Here is a 16027-nt window from a genome sequence, read left to right on the forward strand (position 1 = left end):
AAAGTTGTTTATGCTCAGCTAAAACTCTTCCTGGACGAGCATAATATTCGGGAGGTTTTCCAGTCTGGGTTTAAAACTATGCATAGCACAGAGTCAGCTTTGCTAAGGGTTTTTAACGACATCCTCCTAGCAAATGATTCTGGTAATTATGTGGTTCTTGTCCTGCTGGACCTATCTGCCGCCTTTGATACAGTGGATCATGGTATCTTAATATCTCGGTTACAGCACCTAGTGGGCATTTGTGGCAGTGCCCTGGGATGGTTCAGGTCCTATCTGGCAGACAGAACCATGTGTGTAAGCCTTGCTGGTTTTGAATCCTCCTCCGCTCCTCTGTCATATGGGGTTCCACAGGGCTCAATTTTAGGGCCCCTGCTTTTCTCACTATACCTACTTCCTCTGGGTTCCATTCTTAGAAAGCATGGCATCTCTTTTCACTGTTATGCCGATGATAGCCAATTATATATGCCGCTGAGGAAGGAAGACGCCTTTTCTGTCAAATCACTTCTGTCATGTCTTGAGGACATTAAGTCCTGGATGGCCCTAAACTTTCTAGGATTTAATGAAAATAAGACAGAGGTGATATTGTTTGGCCCCAATGGCTGCCGTGAACCTCCCCTTGTTGACTTGGGTCCACTGGCACGGTACGTGAAGCCAACAGTTTTAAACCTGGGTTTTAAGATGGACAGTGATTTTAAACTAGATCATCAAATAGGCGCAGTGGTTAAGTCCAGCTTCTTTCACCTAAGGAAGCTGGCAAAGGTGAAGCTCGTTCTCGAGCAGCAGCATTTTGAAACAGTAATCCATGCCTTTATTACATCTAGGCTGGATTACTGTAACGCACTCTACTTTGGAGTTGCACGATCTTCACTGGCTCGTCTCCAGTTGGTTCAAAATGCTGCCGCTCGCCTTTTAACTGGAACTCGAAAGAGGGAGCACATAACGCCAATTCTGGCCTCCCTCCACTGGCTCCCGGTGCACTTTCGAGTTCATTTTTTAATTATTTTATTTGTTTTTAAATCTCTAAATGGGCTCGCCCCGCCTTACCTCTCTGAACTGCTCCACCCATACGCTCCTGCCCGGTGCCTCAGGTCAGCTGATCAGCTGCTCCTGGAGGTACCGAGGTCTAGTCGGAGGCTCAGAGGGGATAGAGCCTTCTCTGTTGCTGCTCCAGCACTCTGGAACACCCTGCCGTTGCACATCAGACAGGCCCCCTCACTGTCCATCTTCAAAACCAGTATTAAAACACATTTATATTCCTTGGCTTTTGACACTGCTTGAGACTTTGCTCCTGTTTTTAGTGCTTTTAATGTTTTTAATTTTTATTGTTTTTACTCTTTCGTTTAATGTTTGTAATGTTATGTAATAATTTCTTGTCCATGATCAGTCATGTTCAGCACTTTGTTGCAACTGTGGTTGTTTTAAAGTGCTCTATAAATAAAAGTTATTATTATATTATAGGACAATGAAATTCTTGCTTGCTGCAGCACAACAGAATATTGTATGCATAAATACAGAACAGGAGATAAAGGTTCAGTGTGTCTATATACCATAGACCATATACATACACAATAAATAAACAGATAAAATGCAATAGTAATATTAGACTGTTATTGTTCAGAACTTGTTTGATGTTGTGTTTAATAGCCTGATGGCTGTGAAGAAGAAATAAGGTTGCAGGGTGACTTGGATAGGTTGGGTGAGTGGGCAGATGCATGGCAGATACAGTCTAATGCAGATAAATGTGAGGTTATCCACTTTGATGGCAAAAACAAGAAGGCAGATTATTATCTGAATGGTGTCAGATTGGTGAGGATTTGCGTACAGGAGAAAGGAGGCCCTACTGCTGTTGTACAGGGCCCTGGTGAGACCACACCTGGAGTATTGTGTGCAGTTTTGGTCTCCCAATTTGAGGAACGACATTCTTGCCATTGAGGGAGTGCAGATTAGGTTCACCAGGTTAATTCCTGGGTTGGCGGGACTGACATATGCTTGTATTCCTTGGAATTTAGAAGGATGAGAGGGTATCTGATAGAAACATATAAAATTCTTGAGGGATTGGACAGGCTAGATGCAGGAAAAATGTTCCCGATGGTGGGGGAGTCCAGAACAAGGGGTCACAGTTTAAGAATAAGGGGTAGGCCCTTAGGAGTGAGATGAGGAAAACTTTTTCACCCAGAGACAATGTGCATTTTAACCACATGTGATTTTTTTTTTCCATTAAAAATCTCAAATTGTGGAGTAAAAGGCAAATAAATAAATGATGTGTCTTTGTCCAAAACATTATGGAGGGCACTGTATGTCTGTGAGATGGGGCAGGAAGATGAGTGAAGGGAATGTACAATGGAGGGAAAGAGTCAGAGGGTGATAGTGATATAGTATGGAAACAGGCCCTTCGGCCCAACTTGTCCATACCAGCCAACATGTCCTAGCTGCACTAGTCCCTGCCTGCCTTTGGTCCATATCCCTCCAAACCTGTCCTATCCATGTACTTGAAATCTGGAACATCCAGGTGGCAGTGTGAACTGTGAGGAGGATGCTATGAGAATGCAGGGTGACTTGAACAGGTTGGGGGAGTGGGCAGATGCATGGCAGATGAAGTTTAATGTGGATAAATGTGAGGTTATCCACTTTGGTAGCAAAAACAGGAAGGCAGATTACTATCTAAATGGCGTCAAGTTGGGAAAAGGGGAAGTACAACGGGATCTAGCGGTCCTTGTTCATCAGTCAATGAAAGTAAGCATGCAGGTACAGCAGGCAATGTAGAAAGCAAATGGCATGTTGGCCTTTATAACAAGAGGAGTAAAGGAGCAAAGAGGTCCTTCTGCAGTTGTACAGAGCCCTAGTGAGACCACGCCTGGAGTATTGTGTGCAGATTTGGTCCCCTAATTTGAGGAAAGACATTCTTGCTATTGAGGGAGTGCAGCGTAGGAAACATGTTCCCGATGTTGAGGTAGTCAACCAGGGGCCGCAGTTTAAGAATAAGGAGTAAGCCATTTAGAACGGAGACGAAGAAACACTTCTTCACACAGAGAGTTGTGAGTCTGTGGAATTCTCTGCCTCAGAGGGCGATGGAGGCCGGTTCTCTGGATACTTTCAAAAGAGAGCTAGATAGGGCTCTGAAAGATCGTGGAGTCAGGGGATATGGGGAGAAGGCAGGAACGGGGTACTGATTGGGGATGATCAGCCGTGCTCACATTGAAAGGTGGTGCTGGCCCAAAGGGCCGAATGGCCTACTCCTGCACCTATTGTCTATTGTACGTTCTCCCCGCGACCTGTGTGGCTTTTCTCCGAGACCGTCCCACACTCCGAGACGTACATGTGTGTAGGCTAATTAGCTTTGTTTAAATGTAAAAACAATTATCCGTAGTGTGTGTGTGTGTATAGGATAGTGTTAGTGTGCTGGGATCGCTGGTTGGCGCGGACTCGATGGGCTGAAGGGCCTGCTTCCGCGCTGTATCTCTAAACTAAACTAAAGTGGTACTTTTTATAAAGAAGCTGTGAATGTGTTTTTCTTCTTTACAGTGGACGGTGAATGGACAACTGCGGGTTGGATTCTTTACCACCAAGACAGTCGCGGCTGGTGCAGAGCTCACCTTCGATTACCAGTTTCAGCGATATGGGTAAGATTCTTCAGCAAGCCATTTCCTCACTTTAGAGCAGCATGGTGACACATCGGGTGCTGTCTGTGTGCGGAGTTTGCACCTTCTCCCTGTGACCGCGCAGGTTTCCTTCAGGTGCTCCGCTTTCCTCCCACATCCCAAAGACGTACTAACTTGTAGATTAATTACCCTCTTCCACAGATGTAGAACGTCATCTATCCAATCTCTCCAGAGATGCTCCCTGACCCGATGTGTCAGAGTCGTAGAGTGATACAGTGTGGAAACAGGCCCTTCGGCCCAACGTGCTCACACCAGCCAACATGTTCCAGCCATACTAGTCCCACCAGCCAGCGTTTGACCCATATCCCTCCAAACCTGCCCTATCTATGTACCTCTCTAACTGTTTCTTGAATGTTGGAATAGTCCCTGCCGCAACTACCTCCTCTGGCAGCTTGTTCCATACACCCACCGCCACCACCCCTTGTGTCGTCTACACTACTACTTACCTGCATTTTGCCCATGTCCCTCCAAACCTGTCCCATCCATGTACCCGTCTAATCACTTCTTTAAAATGTCTTTACTTCTTTAAGAGTTACTCCATCATTATGCGTCTTCTTCCGAATAGTGACGTTTCGGGTCGGGATCCTTCTTCAGACTGGTTGCTGATGACTTAGCCATGATAATACCAATGATTGCATAAAGGACCCTAACTTTTCACCAGTTGTCTTAAGTTTTTCTGTCATCTCACCGAACGCAGGAAGGAAGCTCAGAAATGTTTCTGTGGGTCGGCGAACTGCCGCGGTTACATTGGCGGTGAGAACCGGGTCAGCATTCGTGCCGCCGGTGGCAAGGTGAAGCTGAAGGATAAGGATCGGTCCCGGAAGAAGGACTCGGTGAGCATTGTGTGAAATCCATCTTTGGTCTAGTTTAGAGGTACAGCCCGCAAATTGTGATGAGCGTTTGACGGCACTGGGCCTGTACTCGCTGGAGTTTAGAAGGATGAGGTGGGGGGGGGGGGGACCTCATAGCTGTCCAAACCAAATGGTCAAACCTCCATCTTTCTGCTTGCTTGTCAGGTGGATGAAGAACTGGAGGCCTTCTTGGAAAATGGCGACGGCTTGTGTGACTCGGACCAAGTGCTCAGCTTAACCCGGTTGATGGTACGCATCGAGACAATGGAGCAGAAGTTGACCTGCCTCAAGATCATACAGGTAATGGGAAGGCCATGGAACGCCAGGTTATCTGTTATCAGTTTAGTCTATTGTCACGTGTACCGAGGTGCAGTGAAAAGTTTCCGTTACATGCTCTTCAGCCAGCGGAAAGACAATCCCAGAACTACCAAGTAGTAAGGATTTTCCATATTTTGTACGGAAATGCGAAAAGAATACATAGAAACATAGAAAATAGGTGCAGGAGTAGGCCATTCGGCCATTCGAGCCTGCACCGCCATTCAATATGATCATGGCTGATCATCCAACTCAGTATCCCATACCTGCCTTCTCTCCATACCCCCTGATCCCATTAGCCACAAGGGCCACATCTAACTCCCTCTTAAATATAGCCAATGAACTGGCCTCAACTACCTTCTGTGGCAGAGAATTCCACAGATTCACCACTCTCTGTGTGAACATTTTTTTTTCTCATATCGGTCATAAAAGACTTCCCCCTTGTTCTGGACTTCCCCAACATCGGGAACAATCTTCTTGCATCTAGCCTGTCCAACCCCTTAAGAATTTCGTAAGTTTCTATAATACGGATGTACGGTTTTGCTGTATAAAATATGGCCCGACTTCCTGTTTCATCTTGCTGCTTATAAAATGCAAGGATATAAAAAGTCATACTGTAACTCTAGAAATTATAGCAGATTAAATCTATTAGTATTTTAAATTTCAAGATCTGGATGATTTTTTTGTAAACTTTGATCTGCCTGTCCCGCTACAGGTTTAAACAGCGCTGTCAGTTTAACGCATGGGAATTTAAACGAACAGCGCTATGGGTTGTAATTATAGCGCTACCAGCTGGAGCGCTATTGCCTTTACACATAGCGCTATGGCCGCAGCGCTATGGGTCACAGACTGTTCGGGGAGGGAGGGAGTGCGATGGAGGAAATAAGAGAGGGAGGGAGGAAAAAAAGGAAGGAGAGAGAGAGGGAGGGGGAGGGAAAGAGAGGAAGGAGGGAGAGAGAGCGAGGGAGGGAGAGGGAGGCTCCCAAAATGGCTCCTACATCATCATCTGGTGCTAAGCGCAGAAGCAGCCGTTCAAACAGAAGTATACAAAAAAATAGCAATGAATGCACTGTCAAGTAAGGTGCGTAGAAGACATGTCAATTGGTAGCAACGTTATGCATTCTTGTACTGCACATCCTTCCTATAATTAGGTAGCCAAAATTGTACACCATACTCCAGAATTGGCCTCACCAATGCCTTGTACAATTTTAACATTACATCCCAGCTTCTATACTCAATGCTCTGATTTCTAAAGGCCAGCACACCAAAAGCTTTCATTACCACCCTATCTACATGAGATTCCACCTTCAGGGAACTGTGCACAGTTATTCCCAGATCCCTCTGTTCAACAGCATTCCTCAATTCCCTACCATTTACCATGCACGTCCTATTTTGATTTGTCCTGCCAAGATGTAGCACCTCACACTTATCAGCATTAAACTCCATCTGCCATCTTTCAGCCCACTCTTCCAACTGGCCTAAATCTCTCTGTGGACTTTGAAAATCTACTTCATTATCCACAACCCCACCTATCTTAGTATCATCTGCATACTTACTAATCCAATATACCACACCATCATCCAGATCATTGATGTACATGACAAACAACAGTGGACCCAGCACAGATCCCTGTGGCACCCACCAGTCACCTGCCTCCAACCTGACAAACAGCCATCCACCATTACTCTCTGGCATATCCCATTCAGCCACTGTTGAATCCATCTTGCTACTCCACCATTAATACCCAACAATTGAACCTTCTTAACCAACCTTCCATGAGGAACCTTGTCAAAGGCCTTACTGAAGTCCATGTATACAACATCCACTGCTTTACCCTCATCAATTTCCCGAGTAACCTCTTCAAAAAATTCAAGAAGATTAGTCAAAGATGACCTTCCAGGCACAAATCCATGTTGACTGTTCCTAATCAGACCCTGTTTATCCAGATGCTTATATATATTCTCTCTAAGTATCCTTTCCATTAATTTGCCCACCACTGACGTCAAACTAACAGGTCTATAATTGCTAGGTTTACTCTTACAACCCTTTTTAAACAATGGAACAACATGCACAGTACGCCAATCCTCCGGCACTATTCCCATTTCTAATGACATTTGAAATATTTCTGTCATAGTCCCTGCTATTTCTACACTAACTTCCCTCAATGTCCTAGGAAATATCCTGTCCAGACCTGGAGACTTATCTACTTTTATATTTTTTAAAAGAGTCAGTACTTCCTCTTCTTTGAATCTCATAGTTTCCATAGCTACTCTACTTGTTTCCCTTACCTCACATAATTCAATATCCTTCTCCTTGGTGAATACCGAAGAAAAGAAATTGTTCAATATCTCCCCCATCTCTTTTGGCTCTGCAGATAGCTGTCCACTCTGACTCTCTAATGGACCAATTTTATCCCTCGTTATCCTTTTGCTATTAATATAGCTGTAGAAACCCTTTGGATTTACTTTCACCTTACTTGCCAAAGCAACCTCATATCTTCTTTTAGCTTTTCTAATTTCTTTCTTAAGATTCTTTTTACATTCTTTATACTCCTCAAGCACCTCATTTACTCCATGCTGCCTATAATTATTGTAGATCTCTCTCTTTTTCCGAACCAAGTGTCCAATTTCCCTTGAAAACCATGGCTCTTTCCAATTTTTACTATTTCCTTTCAACCGAACAGGGACATAAAGATTCTGTACTATTAAAATTTCACCTTTAAATGTCCTCCATTTCTCTTCCACATCTTTCCCATAAAACAAAATGTCCCAATTCACTCCTTTTAAATCCTTTCGCATCTCCTCAAAGTTAGCCTTTCTCCAATCAAAAATCTCAACCCTAGGTCCAGTTCTGACCCTCTCCATAATTATATTGAAACTAATGGTATTGTGATCACTGGACCCGAACTGTTCCTCAACACATACCTCTGCCACCTGACCCGTCTCATTTCCTAACAGGAGGTCCAGCACCGCCCCTTCTCTAGTAGGTACCTCTATGTATTGCTGCAAAAAACTATCCTGCACACATTTTACAAACTCCAAACCATCCAGCCCATTTACAGAATGTGTTTCCCAGTCTATGTGTGGAAAATTGAAATCTCCCACAATCACTACCTTGTGCTTACTACTAATATCTGCTATCTCCTTACATATTTGCTCTTTCTCGCTCCCCCATTAGGCGGTCTATAATACCCCCCTATAAGTGTTGCTACCCCTTTCCCATTTCTCAGTTCCACCCAAATAGCCTCCCTAGACGAGCCCTCTAATCTATCCTGCCAAAGCACTGCTGTAATATCTTCCCTGACAAGCAATGCAACACCTCCACCTCTTGCCCCTCCAATTCTATCACACCTAAAGCAACGAAATCCTGGAATATTTAGTTTCCAATCACAGCCCTCCTGCAACCATGTTTCACTGATCGCCACAACATCATACTTCCAGGTGTCAATCCAGGCTCTAAGCTCATCCACCTTTCTTACAATGCTCCTAGCATTAAAATATGCACATTTAAGAAACCCACCCTCTCTTATTCTCTGTTTATTGTCTTTTTCTTCTCTCTCCCCTACATTTTGGGTCAGAGTGCTACCATTCTCTGCCTCCTGCCTCACACACTGACTGCTAGCTTTCCCTATTTGAGTCCCTCCCCCCAACCATACTAGTTTAAAGACTCCCCAGTATCCTTTGCAAATTTCCCCGCCAGGATATTGGTCCCCCTCGAGTTCAAGTGCAACCCGTCCTTTCTGTACAGGTCGCACCTTCCCCAAAATAAATCCCAATGATCCAGAAACTTGAATCCATACCCACTGCACCAGTCCCTCAGCCACTCATTTATCCTCCAACTCGCTCCATTCCTACTCTCACTGTCGCGTGGCACAGGCAGTAATCCTGAGATTGTTACCTTTGCAGTCCTTCTCCTTAACTCTCTACCTAACTCCCTAAATTCTCCTTTCAGGACCTCTTCTCTTTTTTTACCTATGTCGTTGGTACCTATATGTACCACAACCTCAGGCTCCTCTCCCTCCCATTTCAGGATATCTTGGACACGTTCAGACACATCCCTGACCCTGGCACCAGGGAGGCAAACTACCATCCGGGTTTCCTGACTGCGTCCACAGAATCGCCTATCCCCCTATGGCTGATCTATTAACACCTCTTAACACCATTCTCCTGCCTTCTCCCCATGTCCCCTGACACCCATACTAATCAAGATTCTATCTATCTTTGCCTTAAAAATATCCATTGATATCCAAGATATGAGGCAGTGCAGCGTAGGTTCATGTAGGTAGCGCAGGTTCATGAGATTGATCCCTGGGATGGCGGGACTGTCATATGAGGAAAGATTGAAAAGACTAGGCTTGTATTCACTGGAGTTTAGAAGGATGAGGGGAGATCTTGTAGGAACATATCAAATTATAAAAGGAATGGACAAGCTAAATGCAGGAAAAATGTTCCCAATGTGGGGCGAGTCCAGAACCAGAGGCCACAGTCTTAGAATAAAGGGGAGGTCATTTAAGACTGAGGTGAGAAAAAAACGTTTTCACCCAGAGAGTTGTGAATTTGTGGAATTCCCTGCCACAGAGGGCAGTGGAGGCCAAGTCACTGGATGGATTTAAGAAAGAGTTAGATAGAGCTCTGGGGACTAGTGGAGTCGGGATATGGGGAGAAGGCAGGCACGGGTTATTGATAGGGGACGATCAGCCATGATCGCAATGAATGGCGGTACTGGTTCGAAGGGCCAAATGGCCTCCTCCTGCACCTATCTTCTTTTCTATCTATATCTATATCCATCGTGGAAGCATGGTTGGATGGTGTGGGGCTCCGGGATGGGTGAAAGCTCCAGTCTAGCCAGAGCTAAGATTTAAGTAGACCTCCTTCCGGGGAGGATCACTGACTGCCTATTATGTGCGTGGTGGATTAGGTGTATGTGTGTATCTTTGTATCGCTTTGGCGATGGGTGCTGTGGGTAGCACGTACAGCACACCCTTCATCCAAGCTGGCACTCGGGAAGATCATTAACTGCAGGTTCCCTCCACATCACACTTCATAGAGTGATGCAGCGTGGAAACAGGCCCTTAGACCCAACGTCCACACCGGCCGACATGGCCCATCTACACTAGTCCCACCTGCCTGCCTTTGCCCCATATCCCTCCAAACCAGGCCTATCCATGTACCCGTCCAACTGTTTCTTAAATGTTGGGATAGACCCTGCCTCAACTGCTTCCTCTGGCAGCTTGTTCCATACACCCTTTCCACGCTTTGTGTGAAAAAGTTATCCCTCAGATTCCCATTAAATCTTTTCCCCTTCAGCATAAACCTAGGTCCTCTGGTCCTTGGTTCCCCCACCCGATCTATTCCTCTCATGGAATAGTTCCTGGTTCGGGAGCTGCAAGGCGTACGAACGGCACCAACTGGACAGGATAGTGAGGACCGCAAGCAGGATTATTGGTGCTCCACTCCCCTTCCTGCTGGACATATACAAGAAGAGATGCATCAACAGAGCCATCTCCATCATCAAAGACCCTTACCACCCATCACATGACTTTTTCACCATCCTCCCATCTGGGAAGAGGTACAGGAGCATCAGCTGCAAAACCAGCAGGATGCTCCTCAGCTTCTTCCCACAGGCTATAAGACTGTTAAATGAACTTTCCCCCCTGCCAAGTATCGCGCACAAACACCCCACACTGCAGCAGAGCCACTGTTGTGCCGCTGCCGGTCGGAACGGCTGTTGAATGTTATTGAATGTTATTAGAGGGTTAAATTGTTCATGACATGTATTTTTAATTTTAATTGCTATTTATTTTGTAACGAAAACTGAAGGGACACTGGTTGAGAAACGTTTTTTTGTTTCCTCTGAGTATGCGAATACTCAGGAAATGACAATAAAGATTTACAATTACAATTACAATTACAATTTCTACACCTCTATAAGTTCACCCCTCATCCTCCTGCTTAGTCCCAGCCTATTCGAACAACTCAACCTCCCCCTGCAGCTCAGACCTCGAGTCCAAGCAAAATCCTCGTAAATGTTCTCTGTAGCCTTTCCAACGTGACAACATCTTTCCTATAACACGATGCCCAGAGCGGAACACAATGCTCTAAATGTGGCCTCGCCGACATCTTCCACAACTGCAACATGACCTCCAAACTTCTACACACAATACTGATGAAGGCCAATGTGCTAAAAGCCTTTTTGACCACCCTATCTACCTGCGACTCCAACTTCAAGGAACCATGCACCTGCACTCCTAGATCTCCTCTGCTCTACAACACTCCCCAGAGCCAACCATTCACTGTGTAGGTCCTGCCCATGTTAGACTTCCCAAAGAGCTATACCTCACATTTCTAGCATTCCTCAGCCCACCTGACCAACTGACCAAGATCCTGCTGCAATTTTTCACAACCATCTTCACTATCTGCAAAAAAACCCACCCACTTTTGTATCATCTGCAAACTTGCTAATCTTACCCTGTACGTTCTCATCCAAATCAATGCTTATAGATGACAAACAGTAACGGGCCCAGCACCGAACCCTGAGGCACACCGCTAGTCACAGGCCTCCATTCCAAGAAGCAACCTTCCACCATCACCCTCTGCTTCCTTCCATGGAGCCAATTTTCTATCCACCTTTGCCATTTGATCCATACCTGGACTGTCTTTCCAACAGCTCGCTGGAGGTACCTTCTCCAGAAGACAGCTCGTTAGCACTTTTCGAAATGAATTCACCTAAAAATACTTCCCAGAATACCAGTTCAAATCTCACAAGCATGTTGAGCATCGAGTTTGGATAAGCTAACAGCAGAAAAGTCACACAAAGTTGGCTAACATTGCCACTTCTGGTGTGTTCCTAAAGATAATTTTTGATTTGATAAAGAGAGCACCACTGAGATTTTGTAGACACAAAATATTGGAGTAATTCAACAGGGCAGACTGAGAGTATAACTCAGGCAATATCTCTGGAGAAAAAAGATGGGGTGACATTTCAAGTCGGGCTCCCTCTTCAGACACCTTTTTGGGTCGGGCCTTCGACCTGACCCATTGAGTTACTTCAGCACTATGTGTCCACCATTGACATTTATATGGGCTGTAGAGGTATTTTTTTAGTGGATGGCATGGTGGAGCAGCGGTAGAGTTGCTGCCTCACCGTGCCAGAGACCTGGGTTTGATCCCGACTACGGGCGCTTGCCTGTACGGAGTTTGTACGTTCTCCCCGTGACCTGCGTGGGTTTTCTCTGAGATCTTCGGAGCTCGGATTCGGCCGCGGGACTTACTTACCATCACCCGGCGGGGTCGCAACATCGCAAGCCTGGATCGCCTCAACGCAGAGGGAGAAGAAGGAGGGGAGAGACCAGGACTTTAAGACTTTTGTCTTCCATCACAGTGAGGAGGGCCTGGACTCACTGTGGTGGATGTTAAATCTGTGTTTATTGTGTGTTTTGTTATTTTATTCTATGTTATGACTGCAAGGCACGAAATTTCGTTCAGACTGAAAAGTCTGAATGACAAAGGATAAATGTAAAATTGTCCCTAGTGTGTGTTGGGTCGTGTTAATTTGCGGGGATCGCTGGTGGGCGCGGACTCCGTGGGCAGAAGGGCCTGTTTTCCCGCTGTATCTCGCAACTAAACAGTTCTGCATCGTGTATTCATTTTGCAGAACACACATTCGCAGAGTTGCTTGAAGTCCTTCCTGGAGTATCACGGATTGTCCTTGCTGTGGATCTGGATGACAGAGCTGGGCGATAGCCGAGGGAATTCCAGCCATAACATCAAGCTGCAGACGGAAGTACGTTGTGCTAAGGTGCCTTACATTCCTGCTGGGATTGTTCCGAGTCAAATGGAGACGCAAGGATCTGCAGATGTGAACTTACAATATAAAGGACACAAACTGCTGGGGTAACTCAGCGGGTCAGGCAGAATTTCCGGAGAACGTGGATAGGTGACGTTCCGGGTTGGGACCCTTCTTGAGACTGATTGGGGGTGGGGATAAGGGCTGGAAGAGAGGTGGGGGCAGGACAAAGCCAGGCTGGGTAACTAAGCCACAAACATCTCCACCCATCCTTTCTTCTCCCCGTGCCCCACCTCAATTTCATGTAGTGATAGGAGCAGAATTAGGCCATTCAGCCCATCAAGTCTACTTCACCATTCATCTCTCCCTCCTAACCTAATTTTCCTGCCATCTCCCCATGACCTCTGTCACCCGTACTAATCAAGAACCTATTTATCTGCCTAAAAAATATCCATTGACTTGTCCTCCACAGCCTTCTTACACAGCTTTCACAGTTTCACCACCCTGTGACTAAAGGAATTCCTCCTCACCTATTTATCCTTTTCCCCTCCCCCTCGTCCCTTTTCACTAATATTCCATCCTCTGGCTTCACAATTTTCTACTCTTCTATCCTTACCTCACACTTTTTGTCTCGTTGCCTCTGGCCCTTGTCCGACCATCTGCCTATCAAAAACCCACCCTTGCCTATATCCAGCTATTACTTGTCAGTGTTTGTTGTGCCCCCCCCCTCATAAAACCCCCCCCCCCCCCCCCCCCCCCCCCCCCCCCCCCCCCCCGCACCAAGTCTGAGAAGGTCCCGATCCGAAACTCCACGTTATCCAGGGATGCTGCCTGAACTGCTGCGTTACTCCAGCACTTTGTCGTTCTTTGTTCAGAGTGAAGTCTTTTGACCACGACTTGGTGCCGCAGTATGTGCCTTCCACCACCAGCTGGCGCTCCAACATCACCGCAGAAAAAGTCAAATGGCTGATCGGGATGTTCTTTGGGGACTGGGATTTCAAAAAAAAAGTGTATCCCAGCGCTGGAAAAATGAAGTAACATGGAACTGCAGATGCTGGTTTACAAAAAACAACTGTGTGCTGGAGTAACTGCAGATCAGGCAGCATCTCTGGGCATCCGTGTTCTCCACAGATGCTGCCTGACCCGCTGAGTTACTCCAGCACTCTGTGAAACGTCACCTATCCATGTTCTCCACCCGATGCTGCCTGACGTCACCTATCCATGTTCTGAGATGCTGCCTGACCCGCTGAGTTACTCCAGCACTCTGTGAAACGTCACCTATCCATGTTCTCTGCCTGACCCGCTGAGATCCAGCACTCTGTGAAACGTCACCTGTCCATGATCTCCACAGATGCTTGACCCGCTGAGTTACTCCAGCACTCTGTGAAACGTCACCTATCCATGTTCTCCACAGATGCTGCCTGACCCACTGAGTTATGGTACAGCAACATCTGATACGTCAGCTAAGGAAATAGGCAACAGTTTCGGACCAAACCTTCTGGAAATAGACAACGATACTCTATGATCCTTCAGCTCCACAGATACTGCCACACCCGCTCAGATACTCCAGCACTCTGTGAAACATCACCTATCCATGTTCTCCACATATGCTGCCTGACCCGCTGAGTTACTCCAGCACTGTGCTGGAAAAATGAACGCTTGATTCTAGTGATTTGAGGATGGACTATTTCTCTCTGTGTCTGTCTGCCCCTCTCTGTATTTCTCCTCGAAAAAAACCAAAGATATCGGTTTATTATCGTGAGTCAAGAGTGTTTTATGGTCATATGTCCCAGATAGAACAATGACATTCTTGTCACATACACACAATGTTGTTTTGAGTGCTAACCAGTCACATTACAGCAGAGAGAGTCGAGAGCCTTTAATTGTCATACGTGCCGACATCGAAACATGTTCCCGATGTTGGGGGAGTCCAGAACCAGGGGCCACAGATTTAAGAATAAGGAGTAAGCCATTTAGAACGGAGTTGAGGAAACACTTTTTCTCACAGAGTTGTGAGTCTGGGGAATTTTCTGCCTTGGAGGGAGGTGGAGGCCGGTTCTCTGGATACTTTCAAGAGAGAGCTAGATAGGGCTGTTAAGGATAGTGGAGTCAGGGGATATGGGGAGAAGGCAGGAACGGGTTACTGATTGGGGATGATCAGCCATGATCACATTGAATGGTGGTGCTGGCTCGAAGGGCCGAATGGCCTACTCCTGCACCTATTGTATATTGTCTATAATTAACTTCTTACTTGGAGCAGCTTCACAGGCCTGTCAAGACATTACACATAGATACTATATAACAAACAAAAACATTCCACAAGTTAATAACCAATACTAGCACAAGTACTTAGTGCAAAGACAGTCCGTGGAAGTTCATAAATGGGAGGAGACGAATTAGGCCATTCGGCCCATCAAGTCTACTCTGCTATTCCATCATGGCTGACTTATCTCCCCCTCTCAACCCCTTTCTCCTGCCTTCTCCCCATAACCCTCGACGCCTGTACTAATCAAGAATCTCACTTTTTTTAATCCATTGACTTGGCCTCCACAGCCGTCTGTGGCAATAAATTCCACGGATTCACCACCCTCTGGCTAAATAAATTCCTCTTCGTCTTTCTAAAGGTATGCCCTTTGATTCTGAGGCTGTGCCCTCTGGTCCTAAACTGTCCCACTAGATGAAACATCCTGTCCACATCCACTCTTTTCCAGGCCTAGTGCACAGTTGAGGTTACATATTTACATACTTACATGATTAATAAAAAAACATAGTTGAACTTGGTGTTGTCCGGTGTTCAAGAGCCTGATAGTTTGCTGGGAAGTGGCTGTTCGTGAATTAGGTGTTCATGGTTTTCAGACTCCTGTACTTTCTTCTCTTTTTGTCAGGAACGAGATGAGAGCGTGGCCAGGGTGTTGTGGGTCTTTGTTCAATTTGGCTGCTTTCTGAGGCAGCGCCTTCTCTGAATCCCTTCAATAGCGGAGAGCTCACTAACCATGATGGACCAGGTTTAGCTTATTGTCACGTGTACCGAGGTACAGTGAAAAGCTTTTGTTGCGTGCTAACCAGTCAGCGGAAAGACAATACATGATTCCAATCGAGCCGTCCACGGTGTACAGATAGATACATGATAAAGAGAGTAACGTGAATAACGAGCGATGAGAGGTGAAGGTAAAAAATGCTGCTGTAGGAATACAGGGTTAAAAGAGTGGAGTAATTCCCCTGTCCCACTTAGGAAACCTGAACGGAAACCTCTGGAGACCTTGCGCCCCACCTGAGGTTTCCGTGCGGTTCCTGGAGGTTTTGGTTACTCTCCCCGGCGGAAAGTGGTTTCCGCGTAGTCGAGGCTTCTATGTTCCTGCGATTACTTTTAAACCCTCCCTGCTCTCCCCCTTCTCTCCCCCCTTCTCTCTCCCCCTT

At 46.1% G+C, this 16027-nt stretch overlaps 1 protein-coding gene across 3 annotated transcripts in view; it reads left to right on the forward strand.

Annotated features, from left to right (window-relative positions):
* setd2 (SET domain containing 2, histone lysine methyltransferase) overlaps positions 1-16027 on the forward strand; it is a 125492-nt gene that overhangs the window by 68155 nt on the left and 41310 nt on the right. For all 3 annotated transcript variants that reach the window (XM_055664695.1, XM_055664696.1, XM_055664697.1), the window contains exons 9-12: positions 3523-3620; positions 4357-4492; positions 4676-4810; positions 12479-12607. In XM_055664695.1, coding sequence (XP_055520670.1) covers positions 3523-3620; positions 4357-4492; positions 4676-4810; positions 12479-12607 — 498 coding nt within the window. The remainder of the gene's footprint in view (positions 1-3522; positions 3621-4356; positions 4493-4675; positions 4811-12478; positions 12608-16027) is intronic.

Source organism: Leucoraja erinacea, chromosome 43, assembly GCF_028641065.1.
Source record: "Leucoraja erinacea ecotype New England chromosome 43, Leri_hhj_1, whole genome shotgun sequence".
In the NCBI taxonomy this organism is placed as follows: Eukaryota; Metazoa; Chordata; class Chondrichthyes; order Rajiformes; family Rajidae; genus Leucoraja; species Leucoraja erinaceus.